We start from the raw sequence: 17393 nt of genomic DNA, 5'->3' as shown, positions 1-17393 counted from the left end.
CCTGATGCAGGCACGACGTTAAAATTGTAGTGCCTTTGCCTGTGCGATGGACTATGGATGACAAGTTTCAGGTTGCTTTCAGTTTTGATCAGTTTATTAACTTGCCTATTGCAACTTTTTCTCAGTTCATCGTACTAATCAAATTAGCGGGCTTTCCTCTTAATCAGCATAAAACTGGGGTTTATTGCAAGCTTGCACTTTTGTTTTGAAGGGGAGAAGGGGCAGAAAACAAGGAAACCCTTTTTTGGGGAGGACTTGGTGTTTGGAAAGATGCTTTGTTGTCTGATGGGTCTGGATCTCATGGGTATGTCAGTGGCTTCTTTATGAAGAGGTACCTGCTGTACTTCCACGTAGGAAACGGAGGATATTGAGAGCCCAAAGCGCAGCATTCGTGACAGCGGCTATATAGACTGCTGGGACTCTGAACGCAGCGATTCGCTCTCCCCGCCTCGCCACGGCAGAGATGATTCCTTTGACAGTCTGGACTCCTTTGGCTCCCGCTCGCAGCAGACACCGTCTCCAGATGTAGTGCTCAGAGGGAGTAGTGATGGTAAGTACTGGTCACAGCGTGGCACGTGCATAACGTTGTGACATACAAGTAACATTTCTGGAGCAAATGTGCCATTTGGAAGCTGGATGCAGCCTCTGAATCATGGTAATCTGGTGGGAGAACAGCTCTGTGAATGCTGATTTGTGCTCCCTGAGGTTTAGATGACTTTGCCAGCAACTTGCTTGAAGTCTGTCTCAGTTAGGACAGTGTAGTGTTGGAAAATAAATTACATCATTGCAGTGTAATTTTATGGTGGGAAGAGTGCTTTTCTGTGTTACAGTGCAAGAGGATGTTGTGGAGACTCATTTTAACTTTTAAACTAGGCTGGAGCAAAAAATAAAAGTGCAGGAACAAGAGAAATATTGAAGTGAATAAAATGTTTGCCTACGTAAACCCTGGGCAGATAAATGACATAGAAATATCTTGGAAACGTCTGATACTTGACAGAGTTTTGAAGTCTGATGTACAACATTTTGCCAAATGTCATATTTGTTTTCATGGTATTTAGGAAATTGGGTAAATTAGTAGCTCCCGGCATCAGAGCTGTGGCCATCTTTGTACACCTTTGAGCGAGAACATGCAGCTCTAGGCTTACAGAAGGGGTGCTGCTTCTCTGCCTTTCTTGTGTGATTCCCAGAGGCTTCCAGAGGCTTGTAAACACACCATCCTGGATGAGGAAGGATTTGCTAGGAGCAGGTGTGGAGCATGCACTTAGGTTACCTGTCGTGAGCAGGATTCTTGTTCAGAACAAAAGGAGTTTGATTGAGACGTTCTCTGCGTGGTTACATTCCTGATGAACACATGAATCGGTCAGACTTCATCATCAGATGAAGTTATGTTCCACACATGAATCATTTCTCCTTAGTAATGTTATTTATTTAATAAAAAAAGAAAGGGCAGAAAGACTTTTTGGTAGAAACCAGATGTTCATACTGCTTTTGGCAGTGTGAAAGAAATTGGTGGTAATCATAACCGGACACATGAGAGATTTCCTGAGGTGATGGGGAACTCCTTAAAACTGAAAAGCTGGTAGCAAGAGCTGGTATCACAGCTGAACTATGAAAGAGCTGTGGGGAAAGCAGGGTTAAGATCTGCTCTGGTGTTTTGAGTGGCCTGTGGTATTGGGACTGTTGCTGGTGGACCGTCCACAACCAGCTACTGGGGCTGAGTCTCTGAAACAGCCTCACACCCCTTCAGACACTGAACAGAGCACAGTCTCCAATTACAAAACATTTTTCTGCCTTCCCAAATAAGACAAGAGTGTGGTGTGGCAAATAGGAACACTTCATGTGGCCTAATCAAGAAGTTTTGCTCCATCCTGGGTGCTCAAGGAGTGTAGAGTGTCTGCTTGGAGCTGGTGGGCAGCCAGTTACATGTGTCCTGTTGCTGCCTCCTATCAACTTCTGCTGTATTAGCAGATTTTACTATGGTTTTGTGGTTGATTGCTTGCCACAGCTAAGACATATTATCTTGTCAAATTCTTGAGTCCGTAACAAACACAAAATAAGTTCCAAGCATACAAAGTTTGTCCTTAAAAGTTAGTCTTTAACCATATCCAGATCCAGGGTGCATGCAGGTGCTGTGTACACGCATATGACTTGTCCATCTGGCCATTTCTAATATGTCCCATTTTCCCAGCTTGATGCTGCCATAACTTCACAGCTGTCTCCTCGAAGAGTTGCAGGTGAGGTGTAGCTTGGCTGACCTCTTTTCTGCTGAACCTCTTCCTGTGGCCCCAGCAGGCCAGCGTTTCATTCAGAGGCATGTAGAAATAATATATATGCAAAGCTGGATGGAGAAAAAGGTTCTGTTTGCATTACTTCTCTCTCTGTTCAGATAGGAGCTTCATAAACCCAAGAATATGATAGCAAAATAAAACTATGATTCCTTCCACTCCTAGGGAAAAAAAAAATAATTAAAAATAATTAATGAATGGAGATCATTTAAGCGATCCTAAAGTGATGATTAGTTTTGGTGGAAGAAATAAGTAATATTACCTTCACAAATGCTGTCTAGTCCATGATTAGCCCCACTGTTTAGGAACTGCTCTGGTGTCCTATGCGGACACTGTCCCTTGGCAAAAAGAAAACAAAACCAGTGGTAGAGCAGAACAGTTTGTTTAAAACACAGTAGAACTGCAGACTGACCTGCCCATAGAGTTGCTAATGTACTCAGGAATGAATAAAATCCTCTGCTTGGACAGCAGTTATGCATGGATCCTTGTACAAATGACCTGTGCATGTCTGTGGTGTATAACTGCTTGTTACAGGTTGTAGAAATTGGCTGCTGCTTCTTCTACTTGGAAATGCAGAACAACAAAGTTAAAGTTATAGATGTAGAGCACGGCTGCATCTTCCATTCAGTGCTTTGGCTTCAAGTTTGCAAATCTGAGATGAAAATAATTTCATGAATAAAATATGAATAATTAAAGAAGCTGTTCATCTTTGAAGTACTCAACTTGGGGATGCTGGTAGGCACATCAGTAATGAGGAGAGGAATCTGTTCTAATGCCTCTGCTACTGTGGTTATCTATTCCAGCATTTCTGTCTGCCAGTTCAAGACTAGTTTTCATGTGATACAAAAATAAACACCAGAACAAAGTCAAGAGCAAACAGAATAGCAAATAACAGTAAGGGATCTTTTCATTTTCTTTTAGCTCCACTGTGGCCCTGCTCAGTCTGTTGATATTACAGCTCTTCGAACCTCAACTATCCTCAGACACCCGTAATTCTATGGTAGTGTCTCCGTTTTTTGTTTAGACATAGACTCAGGTTACCAGTCATAATGCTAGTTATCATGTGCTCTTAACCAAAACTGTTCAGACAAAACATTACTGGCAAAAAGTGCATTGTGAATGTTGTCTAACCGCTCATTTCCATTGTGTCTTGTCTTTTCTTACTGTTCCCTTTCACTCTTCATCTCTCTCCAAGCAAACATTGGAAAACTCAATCTGCCGCAAAAGCTCTTTGCAAATAACATTCCTAGCATATTTAGACCTCTCTTTGTTCCCCCACTTTGAATTATACACAAGCTACTTGTGATTTTTATGGCTTCATTGTTTTCAGTTGTTCATTAGGTAGCTCAGTGAATTAGCTAGTAATTTCCTAGTGTGGTGAACTAGCAAGGGGATACAACTTGGGTGGCTTCCACACACCCCGAAAAAAGGAGCAGCCATTGCATATGCAAGTGTTGCAAAGGGGCCAAGGGCTAGAGACATCCAGTGTTCCAAAGCTGGGAGAAGATTTGAATGCTGGTGGGAGAAATGGCTGAAGATTCTTCATTTCACTCATCAAACCAGGGCCTGTGGTGATGTTACATTGCAGGGAGAGAACTATTTTAAAAGCTTATTTGTGAATTACTTAAAAAAGCTTATGATGGTGCAGCGAATCTAGTGAATGTCTATGAAGTGGCTTCTGAAATGGCTGTGAGGGCAATTCTGCTGCAAAAGCTTTTTAGGTATTTGTCCTACCATTTGGGAGTTTTGTTTTCAAGTTGGAAAAGTCTTGCCTAAGTTTCTGTGTTTTAAATGGGTTGTAAATATCAGGAAGCTTAGTTAATTTGAACAAAATAAAGTAGTCACTCAGCTTTGTTGATCTCCCAACTTATTCTCTGTAACTCTCCATTTTTCTCTCTCACCTTATTCCTTTTCTTTGCCAGCAAGTATTCTTCAGTCTTTGCTGCACTTATGTAACCTCTAAATCCTGAGATCCCTCCCCTCTCTCCTTGCATCTTCCCATCTGAGGATCAAGTCTCTCTCTCTGTTTTGCAGTATGCTAGGCTGATTGACCAGGCAACCGGTGAGACTGGAGAGAGATCACCCGAGTCTCCTGGTTTATCACAACAGACGCTTATACTCAGCTGATGATGTGCATGTTCAAATAGCCTTAATGTGTGTGTGTGTAGAAACATCCCCAGATTCCTGCCATTTTGTAAATACACAGCATGCAGCCTTTTTTTGCTTGAGCATGTGCTACGTACATGTTAGTCTAGGTTCAGGAGTGTGAATCAGGTCAAATATTTCTATATGTACAACTAGGAGTCATTTGGTCTTGAGTCAGGTAAGCTTCTTTAGCTGTTCTGTGTGATTGACAAGTCTGGCTTAATCTGACCCTGAGGTTTTTGATGTGACCTGTGGCTGAAGATGAGTTTTTCAGGGGTAGAAAATAAGAGGTGATAGAAAAAAATGTTAACTATCTGTGTAGATATTATGGCTACTACCTTCAGTGGCTGATTTAAAAATACAAATATGGGTAGAAGTGGCCTCATTTTTTGGTGCTTACATGCTAAATGTAATTTTTTGGTGGGGTCTTCTCTGATTTGTAATTAAAAAAACAACCAAACAAAAAACTAACAAACCTGGATGAAAGTGAAAAGAAGAGGGATTTTTTTTCTTCTTCCTCACTAGGGAGAGGAAGTGACTCAGAAACTGACCTGCCACACAGAAAGATGCCAGATGTGAAAAAAGATGATATGTTGGCAAGGCGGACCTCACACGGTGAACCTAAATCAGCTGTGCCTTTTAACCAGTACCTCCCGAACAAGAGTAATCAGACTTTCTATGTACCTGCTCCACTTCGGAAAAAGAGAGCTGAACGAGAAGAGTACCGAAAGAGCTGGAGCACGGCGACTTCACCTCTAGGAGACAGACCTTTCAGGTAAGATCGGCCTGTCCAACTTCTTTCCTCAGTGATGATGTTTTAACACTTCCCTAATTTTCATTCTTTTCATACGGTGTATGAAGCTGTAATAAATCTCTTGTTGAGATGGCACTGATAAATTGTTTGTAGCAATTGGCAAAAGTGGTAGAAAAGCAATGAGTGGAAAATAGTTGTGTTTATGTCTTTATTTACCATACAATGCAATGTATAGCTTGTGTTTGACAAGATACTGGGTAATATAAATACCATGGATGTTGACTCAAACCCAAGGCTGGACAGAATTGTTCTGGATGATCTGTCTCAGTTCTCAAGACAGTTACTCACTGACAAATGATACTTGCAAGTAACGTCTGATGTATTCAATCAAAATAGGTAATATTTTTGCTGTGTTTTTTAAATATCAATTTATCTGTATATTGTACTCTATACACAAGTACAGTTTTTATAGCTGTGGCTATGTGTTTCTTCATGCTAGTTTTGTCAACTGATATTTCATTTGATTTGGCCTAAGAAGCAACTTCCATTAAAGAGCATAATCATCTTCTCAGATCATTCATCAGAATATCCTCTGGCGTCTTGATATCAGCAAAATGTACTTATAATAAATAAATGTATATGTTTCAGGCACAGCATACATTAAACTACCTTGTATAATTCAATAGCAAATCCCACCCTGAAACCATAGAAGAAGAACAGAATGAAACATCAGGACTGTGTGAAAAAGAGAAAGTGGGCTCCATGGCTCCTGAGGCAAGCTCTCTTAAAAATCAAGTAGGTTTGAATCAAAGTGAAGGAAACTCCATAGACCAGTCTCCTTTATGTGGTGCAAAAGAAACATCAGCACCCAATGGGAATGCTGCAGAAGAGATCAGAAAGTTAAGAAGACTTGAACAAGCTGGGATTAAGGTCATGTCAGCAGCCCAGCGCTATGGCAGGTTAGCCCAACGGTGTGAGAAATTGTGCACGCTTCACATTTTTAGGATTGGCTGAAGTGTGAGTTTCCTCAATCCACTGTGATTTCACTTCTCCTAACAAAAATCTGGTGTGCTAAGCACTCACAATAGCTAGTGAAGGTCTTGGTCTGAAAAACCTTGTGGTGTGACAGCTGTGGATTGCAGAGTTGTATGATGCTAACTGCATTTGTGTTGAGAAATTCTATCGTCTTATAGTGTAATGTAAACAGACTCTGAGAAAACTACTACACAGACTACTTGTCACCTTCCACCTAATACTTTCTTGCATTTAATAAAAAATACATATAAATGTACATTAAAAATGCCTTGTTTTGGCAAAAGTTTCAGAAACTTGCTTTACTTGTTGCCAATCGGATGGTTTAGTTTACTGAACCACAGTTTTTAGGTAGTTAATATTTTTAGCTGTGTTAATAAATGATGCATTTATTTTTAATGGCAGGAACTATAAAAGTACAGTGCTTGTTAACACATGTACCAGTTACAGCATGGGTGCATAGTTCAGCAATCATAATTTGACTGACTTTGGCATGGACTGTCAGTAGTTACTCACTTATTACCTGTGTTATTTATTTTTGGATGTTGTTCAATTTGGTTATTTCCTGTTCTTTAACTCAAGAGCTGAATGATGGCTAGGCTCACTGCCCACGCCTTTACATCATCTGATATCAGATTCTCATGAAAAGTTTCTTTTTCTCACGGGGATGGCCCACAAAACAGTGTTTTAACCAACATGTCAGAAGACTAGGCTCTTATAAATGATCAAAATGGTTGGGCTAAAGGGTAAGTGTCCAAATGTTCTCCTGTCCAAAACATTTTATTTGGGATTTCGGGTGAATTCCTAACAAATAGTTTAGCAGATGCAGATCTACAGTCTGGGCTTTGAAATGTAGTAGTAAAAAGCACAGCTCTTATGTGATATAGCTTGTTTATAGATACAGTGAAGCTTGTCTGTGGCCATATACAGATGTGGCATATGCAGATAAAATAGTGACAGTATATGCACTGTCATATGTCCTCAGATTAATTTCACTGTTGTCAGCTGTAATGAACCAGTGTTTTTATGTGGTTGTGGGGTACTACTTCAACAAAGGCAGATACTATTGAAGAGGAACTGTCTGTCGTAAATTAGTCCTTCAGGCTCAATTAGTGTGCTAGTCAATCAGGAATCCATAAACCAGTAGGATACTACCATAATCCTGTTCTGAATCCAAGGCTGTAGTATTAATGGTAGTAATGTAGTAATATGTAGTAGAATGTAGTAACAGCTTGTGTTTAGCAGTTCAGTGCACAACAAATAGTGCTGTTTGCATTTGCATTTGGAGCATGCTCACCACATTGAGAGTGCCTTTTCCAACCCGGTGCTTGATCTATTGGCTTGATCTCCACAAAAAAGCACATGTGATCAAATTGGGTCTCCTCTTTCCTTGGACAATGTCTTGTCCTGACAAGGCTGAAGGCAAAGGGAGGAGAAATAACAAGCCATTTTTCTCCCTTGCTCTTAGTAGAAGTCACTTGTGGATTTTGGCAGCTGGAGGAAGGAAGAGCTGCTGGTTTTCTGCTCCAGCTGAGGGTCAAAGAGCAGAGCTTTGTGTAGCCAAAGCTTCACCCTAGTGAAGTAGAAGCCTGCTCCTGGGGACTGTAGGAAGACACAGCAGGAAAGGCATTGGGGTCAGGGTTCTGTAAGGAAAATTATTTGTATGTGTAAGTAGAATAGTGGGTGAGGAGAAGGAAAGAATTTAGCAGTGACACTTTAGGATACAGGAGAGCATTTAATCATCTTTCTTAATATCATATTATCATTCCCTATTCTTTGAACGTCTCCATTTTCTCTCTCTTCTTCTTGGTATCAAATTCAAATTTCCATGCACTAATGACTCTGATAAATTCTCAGTACCTCTTGTTTCTGTATTCTGATTTTTATTTCTTTCATCCTTCTTATTTCCTCATCTTTCTATGAAGCCAGCGTCTCTTTTTTTCACCTGAGGTAGTCAGTTGTCTTCCAGTTCCTCTGAGTTGTTTACAGGCTGTTTCCTCTCAACATATTGACCTCTGGAGTACACCCACTGTGACTTTGAGTTCTACAAGGCATCTGATTGTTCCTAAAGCTGAAACTCAGTAGGGGACCTTTCTGGGTCTGGAGCAGGAAGGATTTGAACTTGTATGCAAATGTATTTTTTGCTTGGAATCTAAGTACTTATCTCCATTGCTGTAGCATGTTCTAGGAATGGGCTCCATTGAACTACATGATATACAAATGCATGCCAAAAAGCATTCTCCCTTCTTGAGGGAGTATATTGTCTCTTTAGAGCATGTTGTTTTATTGATGTGTGATTCTTCTTGCTTGCTTATTGTCTGCATCTGCCTATTATTTACACTACTGTATCTGAAAGGTAAGGATCAGATTCACAAAGGCACCCTAAAAAGAGGAGAATTAAGTGTGTTGTAATAGATGATGAAGAGGAGGATGTAAGAGAGAAGGGTGAGCAAATGCTTTTGCCATGTTTGGTACAAAATAGACATAGACTCTTATATTGACAGCGCATAAGCATGCAAAACCCTTTTGTTGTTCTGAAATGAAATATAAGGATCCACAAGCCTGTATGAGACCCTGCTTCAGGGAGTGCAAACACCCACAGTCTGACACTTAGGAAGCACCTGCTGTACCGGCATGAACCCAGGTATTGTTTCTGCAAGGGCTGGGGCTGGGTGTGTAAGAGCGATCTGCAAATCTGCAGGGAATTCTGGTCCATTGCAAACTTCAAATCTACAATCTTCACTATCTCTATGGTAAACTGGCCTTAAAAGCACTTTTGAGACCATCACAGAGTAATTCAGGAGACCCCAAAATGTCACAGCTAACCTTTGATTCCACCAAAAACAAAATGTAAATGTATGGAAAATATTCTTAACCTAGAAACTGATTGCTGAAGTCTAGTTACAGACTAAAAGCTATAAGTTCTTCAGTTATTCATTTCAGTGACTCATAGTTGCTCTTTTGAATGTTATAACTCCATATTTCTTCTTTGCCAAAAACACCCTTCTCGGAAATTATACATTTGATGCTCTCAAGCTTCAGTAGCATTGACAGACATGAGACTGAAAAATCCAGCAGTTTTTATTGAATAATCACTTGCTTATTTATAGCTTTTAAAAGCTAAACGCAAAAAACAATACTCCCAACCTAACCAGCTGAATAAAAACTAATCTTAATGATTTTCATTTGACAAATAGATATAAACAGGATTCAGTGGAGTATTATGTGATTTTATACATGCCCTTTATGTCCAGGGTTCTCAAAATTATTTCCAAATTATTAGATTTCAGAAAAGATTAGTGGTACCAGTGGTAAAGTCTGATAAAAAAAATTAAGTTAGTCATGCCTATCCTGGTTTATTTTGGAGAACAAGTCCCAGCACATATAACTTTTAGATAACCTTTTCTTAGTGCCTAAAACATTAGGCACAGTATATCTACTTTAGGTATATTTCTCTAAAGTTTTCATATTCTTTTACTGGGGGGGAAAAAAAAGATGTCATAGAAAACAATAAATGAAAAATCAGGCTCCTTCCCCAGTGGTCATCTTGTACTTACTGTATGGCAGGTTTAAAAAGTAAATTGGATTTGGGCAAATTATGCTTATGTATTGACAACCTTTGATTTAGAATTGAGTGATGTAATATACCTGTTCAGCAGTGAAATTTGAACCTGAAGATGACCTTGTAGGCCTGTTGATTTTGGTATATAAAAGAGTAAACATACTTAATAAACTTAAATCTTACCGTATTCTTTTATGGAAGAAAGAATAGTGGAAGACTTGTAGAGTGTTGTTCTAAGTGGAAGCTGAGGGATTGGACCACCCTTGCTGATGGAAGGTGCATGCAAAGCATGCAACAGCTCAAAGCCGTCTGTTCCAGCTATTTCTGAAGTTGTTGTGAACAGCGATGCTCCCACAGGAGAGGGACAGCAGGTCCCTTTGGAGTGCCATTGGCCAGTGTTGTCTGATGTCTTAAATGCAATCTTAATTCTCCAGAGAGGTCTGAGGAAAACGTTGCCTTTGGCTAATGCAAGAGCATACTCTCCACATCGCTAATGGGGGGTCCTGTGCTTTGCAGCGTGACAAGGCGAAGGCAGGCAGTTTCACGCTGCTCCTCTCTCCTCCGAGCCTGAGCCAGGCTGGCACATCAGGGATGTTTATGGCTTCCCCATAACTTTCTCCAGCAACTTTGTTGAGCAGTACTTTGAAAGGGCAGCTGGGGCCTTAAGATAAGTCGTGTGTATATTGGGCTTGCAGGGCTTTAAAATGTTTAAACAAACAGCTAATCATAACACTACTGGTTTTTAAAATAGTAGAGAAACTCAAAGCAACCCCTGAGCTGTTTAGATTTGCTTTCTTAATGTCAGTCTGATTAATCCTTTGTGATACCCTCTTTTTCCCTTTGAATAGCAAGGTGTGTTATATGAAAGAAGAAATGCAAGGTATTTGCAGCCTACAAAAGTACTGTGTGGAACAGTCTACTACTTGATGTCCAACTTCCTAAAATATCAATAAATACAATTTGATTTGTAAGCAGGAGAGTCGCCTTGCTCTTGCCATTTGTTTTTCCAGTTTGCTTAAGAGTATTGACCATTACAAGTTAAAATAAGCTTAATCTTTCTGGACACCAGCTGTGAAGGGTCCTTATTGTCATAATCTTCAGTAACAACACAGCTGTGTTGGTATCGGTCACGTTTCTGAGCAAGGCAGATGGCAGTGTGTTCCAGCACGCCAGTATCATTGGCGTACTTGTGCTATCATTGTAGCTATTGTATGTCAGCACTGGGATAGAGGGCTTATTCTGGGGGAAGGGGAAGGTTAGTCAGGGAAAGAATCAAATGTGGATGTGTGTGAGAAGAAAAACAGTTAAGAATATTAGGGCAAACAGCCTCAGTGATTACTCACGTCTTTTAAAAAAATAGAGCCATTAAGAAGAAAAAGTGCCCAATATCTGATATTTCAGGATTAAGCAATGTTGGCCAGGAATCAGGTATTTGCATCAAATCTCTTTCTGTTTCTGTGTTCAAGGAGTTTAATACTGGCATTTAAGGCACTACATTCACTGCATCTAGTATGATAAACTAGTTCTTACTGGTTCTTCTAGCTATAGCTAAAATAAGTAAGGATCCAACATGCTGGTTTTCTGTGTGAAGTCCTTGTGGATTTATTACCTGTATATGGTAAGTTTTATTTATAGCAAGGCTTTGCCCAATCTAACAACAGCCTGGAGCATATTTGATTAACTGTGCTTGTTTTATGGCCTGGAGATGAGTGCTGCCACTGCCCATTCCACCCCTGGTTCATCAAAAGATTTATTTAATTTTGCTCTGTGTCAGTAAAAAGCCAACATGTGAAGACCACGGAAGCACTCCAGACATCATCCTTCGCAAGGACAACCCCTTCATGACGTATTATCAAGGGAAGGATTCTAGTTCAGAAGATGAAGCAGCCAGCAGAGTTCCTGATTTAGAAAAGGATGACTTTGCCACCCGGAGAGCCAGAATGAATCAACCCAAACACATAGTTCCATTTAATTCCTTTTTTATTGGACCCTATATAAGTAAAGATAAAGGTAAACTGGAAGATATTAAAAAGCCATTGCAGGTGGATAAGCAGGAACATGCAAGGTGTGCATTCGTGGTCTTTTTCTTTCTATTATAATGCATAATTTCACATGGCTTATTGCTGTGTAGAACTAAAGCTGTCCTGGCTACAAAAAGTTTATAGGGTGCAGTAAATGCAAATGCTTTATCATAAAGACAACATAAAAAAAAAAAAAAGGATGTAGATTACCAACTGTAATTTTTTGTTAGACTATCAGGACCAGGAGCTTAAATTGGCTGAGTGTAAATAACATAAGGACTAGACCGTTATCTCAGATCATGAAACAGCTCATGAGCATGAGTAACAGAGAATAAACTTGGAAAATATGTTTTGCATCTCATCTCTTTTGCTGAGAATTTTCAGTGCACATTTTTGGATGTATTTGTTTCACCTAATGCCCCTTTAATGCCCTTCATAAAAGCTACACTCAGATAAGTCTTTAGTTCAGGCACTGAATATACATGCCTGCTGTACTGCACTGAATTGTGTTGCACATAGTCCTAGTGTTTCTTATACAGTATCATTTTTGGAAGTGGAGCATGGCTTACAAAGTTTCAGCCTAGAAAATGTCTTCTTCAGTTCAGTGATACAGACCTTTAAGAAGCTACTGAAAACAAGTATCTGCTAGGCACAGGCCTTCAGAAAACAAGTAAAACAAGTATATTTGTTTTATTTGTGCAAAGAGAGGTGATCCTAGATGAAACTGCTGTATACACATTGCAGTGGACCTTGACTGTAAAAACTGATACATTCAGAAAACATCTCTGAATATTTAGTAGCTCTTTTCAGTAATGCAAAATGTGTTTTTCAGCTACTGGTAATTTGATTATATTAACATATTCTAATGACTAGTTTGGCAGAGCATCTGAAGAGCACATAACCAAATTTTAGTATTCTAATGCTATTGACATAACTCTAAGATCAAAGAAATTCTGTAGTATGTTTGCGAGCAAAACTTGAATTCACTTTGCTAATAATATGAAAATAAGATACTTGTAACTATTTAAGAGAAAGGTTACTGCAGAAATGCTTAATACAGTAATAATTTAAATATTTTTCTTGCCTGAAATCATGTAAAGAAGTGGTCTCAGCAGTGCTTGAGTGGGGTAGTGTAAATGAGAAGTTTCAGCATCAAATTAATTATTCCATGTTTACTTCCTAAAATTAATGTAAAACTAGTCTTATAAATTCAGTTTTATCTTCTTGTGCTCTAAACCTCTTCTATTGACACTGATTCATTATTGCTCCCTCGAAATATCTTTTCTTGCTGACCTGGAATGTGCATTAAATTAGAAGAAGACGAGTGCACATGGCATCAGCAGGGCAAGTAGTGACAAGCAAAGAGAACCCTCTTCTGCAAACTGAGAAGACTGAGTCAGAGGAGGAACAGCAAGTGAAAGGGCCCGATACTGAGAGAGATGATTTGGCTAAACAGAAATCTCAAAGCACCCTTCCTCAGCTACGAGATGATGTGAGTTTTGTGAATGCCTCTATAACAAAAGCAGACGTGGAGACCTGGAAAAGATTGAAACTGTCAGGGGAGCCCAGGTACGGTTTCTGCCCGTGGACAGGATTGGCACCCTGGGAAGCATGTTTAGTTTGTCACAATCCGCTGTGTGTGCTTGTGGTTTTAAACTTGAAGAATGCCTTGATGAAAACCCATCCTTACCTATTTCAGTTTTCAGGAGTCCAAAATATGTACAGGCTTGCTATCTATCATGAAATGAAAATGTGTCCATCATTTAAAGCACTATAGTAGCTTCACGGTCGCTTCCCTGGTGGGCACTCTTACTATATCAGAAAGGTTCCTCTTGGCTTGAGGCTCAATCCGCTCTGAAGCTGCTTGAAGTTGAACTGTAAAAAGGTCTAAGTGGCACCACTAACTCAGTAGCTTTATGCTGCTGCTAACCAAGATGTCTTTGGGACTTGGGGCATTACCTGAGGATCAGCATCTCTTTGCATCAATGTGGCTATACTGCTTCTGAGACCTGAGCTGATGTATCTGCATGGCATTGTAGTCCAGCGCTGAGTAAATACACCAGCACTGTCACTGCAGCAGGGGTTTCAGGAGCCTCGTTGTGTGGTGTAGATGTGCTTTTATTGTAAACTCAACCTCTGCAAAGGGGGCCAGTATAAAGCAGTTACTCTAAGCTATTTCCCTATGGAGATGGGCTATAACGTATGCAGGTGATTTGTGACTCCAGTAGGAAAGGATAACGACTCCTAGCCTTCCTGTTTAGGCGCATGCGATTTTCCGACTAAAGGCATTCTTCTAACAATGTGGTTACTGTATGTAATTTTAGTTCTAATACAAACTATCAAAACTCAATCATTCTCTCATCTCAAAGATATTACTGGTCTTTCCACTACTTTCGAGGTGATTTATCAAAATCAGGATTCGGTCCTCTTGGTTTAGGACAAGTGAATTGCCCTTGCTAGTGCTCTCATGCCACTGGAACTCCCCCATGGCAGGATGGGTGTACTGGTACCGTGCAGTCCCACACAGTGTGTGGCCTGGGTGTAAGTGAGCAGATAAGGGAACTATGGATTTGTTAGGATGAAGAACTGAGTCTGGAATGGGCCGTATGCTGTGTTCCTTCCCCTAAGGAAGAGCTTGCATGGATGTGCTCCCAGAGTTTCCCCAACAGGTCTGCAGTATCTTCAGATTTTATCTGTCATTTGGGCCTCAGTATGCCATGGCTGTTTGTACCTGTGTCCTTGAACTTTAAAATAAAACCCCTTCAAAGCCTTAGGAGCATTTAATTTGCATTATTATGGGGTCTCATGTTGGGGGGATTCTTTTATTCCTCATTCTGACTAGTGAAGAAGATTTCAAATGTCCCAGTGACACTCTGCCACCAGCTGAAATCACGGGGAAAGCAACAGCCCACAATGATTTTGCTGTCCGCAAAGCCAGAGCAAACAACAAGGCTGGTAGCCCAAAGCAGAAATTTGTGCATTTTGGGCCAGTAACTGAGATTGATCAACAAAAATGGGACAAGCTCATTATTGGCAGAGCTTCATCCAAGAGTGGAACAGAAGAGGAAAGCAAGAAAGACAGTGCGGAGAGTCACTCTTGTGTTGAAAGCTCTCCTTCAACTGCTGATGGCAGTCTCGGGTTTGCTGAACACAGCGATGAAGTATCTAAGCCACAGAATGAGTCCAGGTATTTGGTGTGGCTTAGGAAGTGCTGCTGAGCTGGAAATGAGACCTGTTCTCACCAGATGCTGATCTGCATGGGGGTGGACTGCAGCATAGACCTACGAGCTGTTTACACGCATGGCCTTGTTCAGAAGTCACCTGACGTCTTCACAGTATCTTAACATGTTTAGGGTTATGCAAAACAGCGCTGTGCAAAGGTCTCATGAGAGCTTGCCTCAAAATTTCTCATGGGTGGTGAAATCAGGTGTCTCAGAGTCTGAGCTGTCTTTCAAGGTTTTTGTGCTTCTTGAATTCCAGTGGCTTTGCTCTGCCTGCTATCAACACATTAGGAATTTGTCGTTCAGCTTGCTGGCCTTACTGATGTTCAAAAAATGCTTTCTTCAAACCTAATGGATTTACTTTCTTTTTGAAGATGTACTGCTGAAACCAGGGTGTATTGGTGCTCCGTGTTTCTGGCATTTATCTGGAGAATTACAGTTCTGGGAAGTTAACATATTAACAGAGCTTACTTTTCTTTGGCTTTCCTTTAATCGCTTAGTCTATGGCTATAGCAAGAATTTTTAATGAATGCTTTTAGTCAAGCAATTCATTCAGTTAAGTTTGTATGTTTATAAAACTTTTGCAAACTGAGTTGGAGGACTACTCTTCTTACCTTTCGTCTGACCTAAGAATGTTTTGTCTGTTTTGCCCCTCCTCTCAATCTCATCACTAGAGAGGTGGCCAAGTCAGGTACAGATGACTCTTGCAGGAGAATTCCATCACCTGTCCCAGCTTTTGGCATCATCTCAGAGAAACAAACCCCATGCAGTTTGAACAAACAGCAAGAAAGCACCAAGGAAGAATGCGATGGGCATTCACCAGATGCTGAGAGAGATGATATGTTGGTTAGAAGGATGGGAACTTTTCAGAGGCGTACCACTAGCCCCATTCCTTTACACTGTTCTCCCCTGTCAGTAGCTCCTTATCTGCTGCAGCAGCAGCAAGGGGAGCCAGTAGCTCGTGAGAAGGATCTGAGGACTCCGCGGGAAGCAGAAAGGTCAGAGAACAGAAGCAGATCCCTCTGAGCTTCATGCCTGGTTTTTGTGTGGTGTTAGCTTGGATCAGTCAACAATGTTGTTCCATTCTTCACACAGCCTTTAAAGCTGTGTTTTGCTCATTCATCATGGCATGTGTTCTGTTTTATGAAATTGCTTACAGGAATGTATCCTATGAACATGAAACAGTCTGTTTTCTTTCATAATATTTAAGTACTTCAGTTGTTAATTGCTGTTTAGCATGAAAAAAACCTTTCATCTTTTGGGGGGATTTCTTTTACAATCCATGGTGCTTTGTCCAGACTTCTATGCCAGCTTTAAAGTGAATAATTCCTCGCATACGTTTTTATGCAATTTCCAACTTCTAACAAATCACCTACATAAGTGTGGCGTTCAACATAGTTTCCTCTTGCTCTCACACCCTGCACTGTAGCTAAAGATGCCTAGTTGTCTATTACTCTGCAACTGTGTTTTGAGTAACAGTACCCTACTTTGCATGAGCAGCCACTCGCCTTTGGGCTGCACAAGTGAGCATTATCATGGAACGGTGTCACTTATCTCTCTGAGCAGTACTGTCACACAAGAAGAGAGACAAGAACAGCTTGAAACCCCTCAGCTGCAAAGCAGTGGAACGGAAAACAAAGTGAAATTTCCAGACCCACAAAGAGATGACATGTTGGCCAGAAGAACTGGAGCTTTTCTAAAACAGCCTGGGCCCAGTGTTAAACAGTTCCTTCCCATGCCTTTTTCAAAGCAACAGAATAAGCAGGGCACAGTTAGAGAACTTGAGAAGAAAACTTTGAGGTAAGAAAGTTGTGCTTCTCTCTTACCCTTGTAGCTGGCCCTGTGGGCTGTTTGTCAAGATCTCTTGATCTGGAAGAGTTGCTGTTGGCCCAGCAGCAATTTCTTCCATGCTTGTCCTTGATTCTGTGCTGACTCTTTCTGCTCAGAAGGCGGCAGTGCAGGGTTTGTGGAGCTTTTGGTGGACCCCTGTAGTAAAGACTCACAGCAGAACTCTACCAGATGCAAAATTCTGACAACATGCATATACATAGCAAGATTGCATTACATTTGCATAGGTTTCTGTTTAAATATGAGCTAATCATTGAAAATGTTTCCATCTAGAAATAGAGGTGCTGGATGTGGTAGGTTAGATGTTTGTCTATAGCTTAGGTGGTGCCAGTGACTTCCAAACAGGAAATCTAGAGATCCTGAGATCCCTCCTGCTCGGTGCCTTCCTAAGCACCTTTGTTCAGATATGTGAGGCTATGTGGGGAAGTCGGCAGTTTAAGCCTTTGAACAGAGTTATCGTCGGCTGGTTGAGCCACATGCAAACAGGAGTGGAAAGGTTCTTATCCATCAACCTCTTCAAAGTGC

General features: G+C 40.7%; 1 protein-coding gene across 1 annotated transcript in view; it reads left to right on the top strand.

Moving 5' to 3' along the window:
• LIMCH1 (LIM and calponin homology domains 1) overlaps positions 1 to 17393 on the top strand; it is a 186231-nt gene that overhangs the window by 120390 nt on the left and 48448 nt on the right. The window contains 8 exon segments of the mRNA XM_042808440.1: positions 355 to 550; positions 4956 to 5205; positions 5871 to 6143; positions 11553 to 11843; positions 13114 to 13368; positions 14642 to 14986; positions 15695 to 16018; positions 16587 to 16820. Coding sequence (XP_042664374.1) covers positions 355 to 550; positions 4956 to 5205; positions 5871 to 6143; positions 11553 to 11843; positions 13114 to 13368; positions 14642 to 14986; positions 15695 to 16018; positions 16587 to 16820 — 2168 coding nt within the window.

The sequence above is a fragment of the Tyto alba genome, unplaced genomic scaffold (assembly GCF_018691265.1).
Source record: "Tyto alba isolate M040663 unplaced genomic scaffold, T.alba_DEE_v4.0 Super-Scaffold_6, whole genome shotgun sequence".
In the NCBI taxonomy this organism is placed as follows: domain Eukaryota; kingdom Metazoa; phylum Chordata; class Aves; order Strigiformes; family Tytonidae; genus Tyto; species Tyto alba.
Note: the sequence above shows the minus strand (reverse complement) of the source record. Positions and strands in the feature narration are given on the sequence as shown.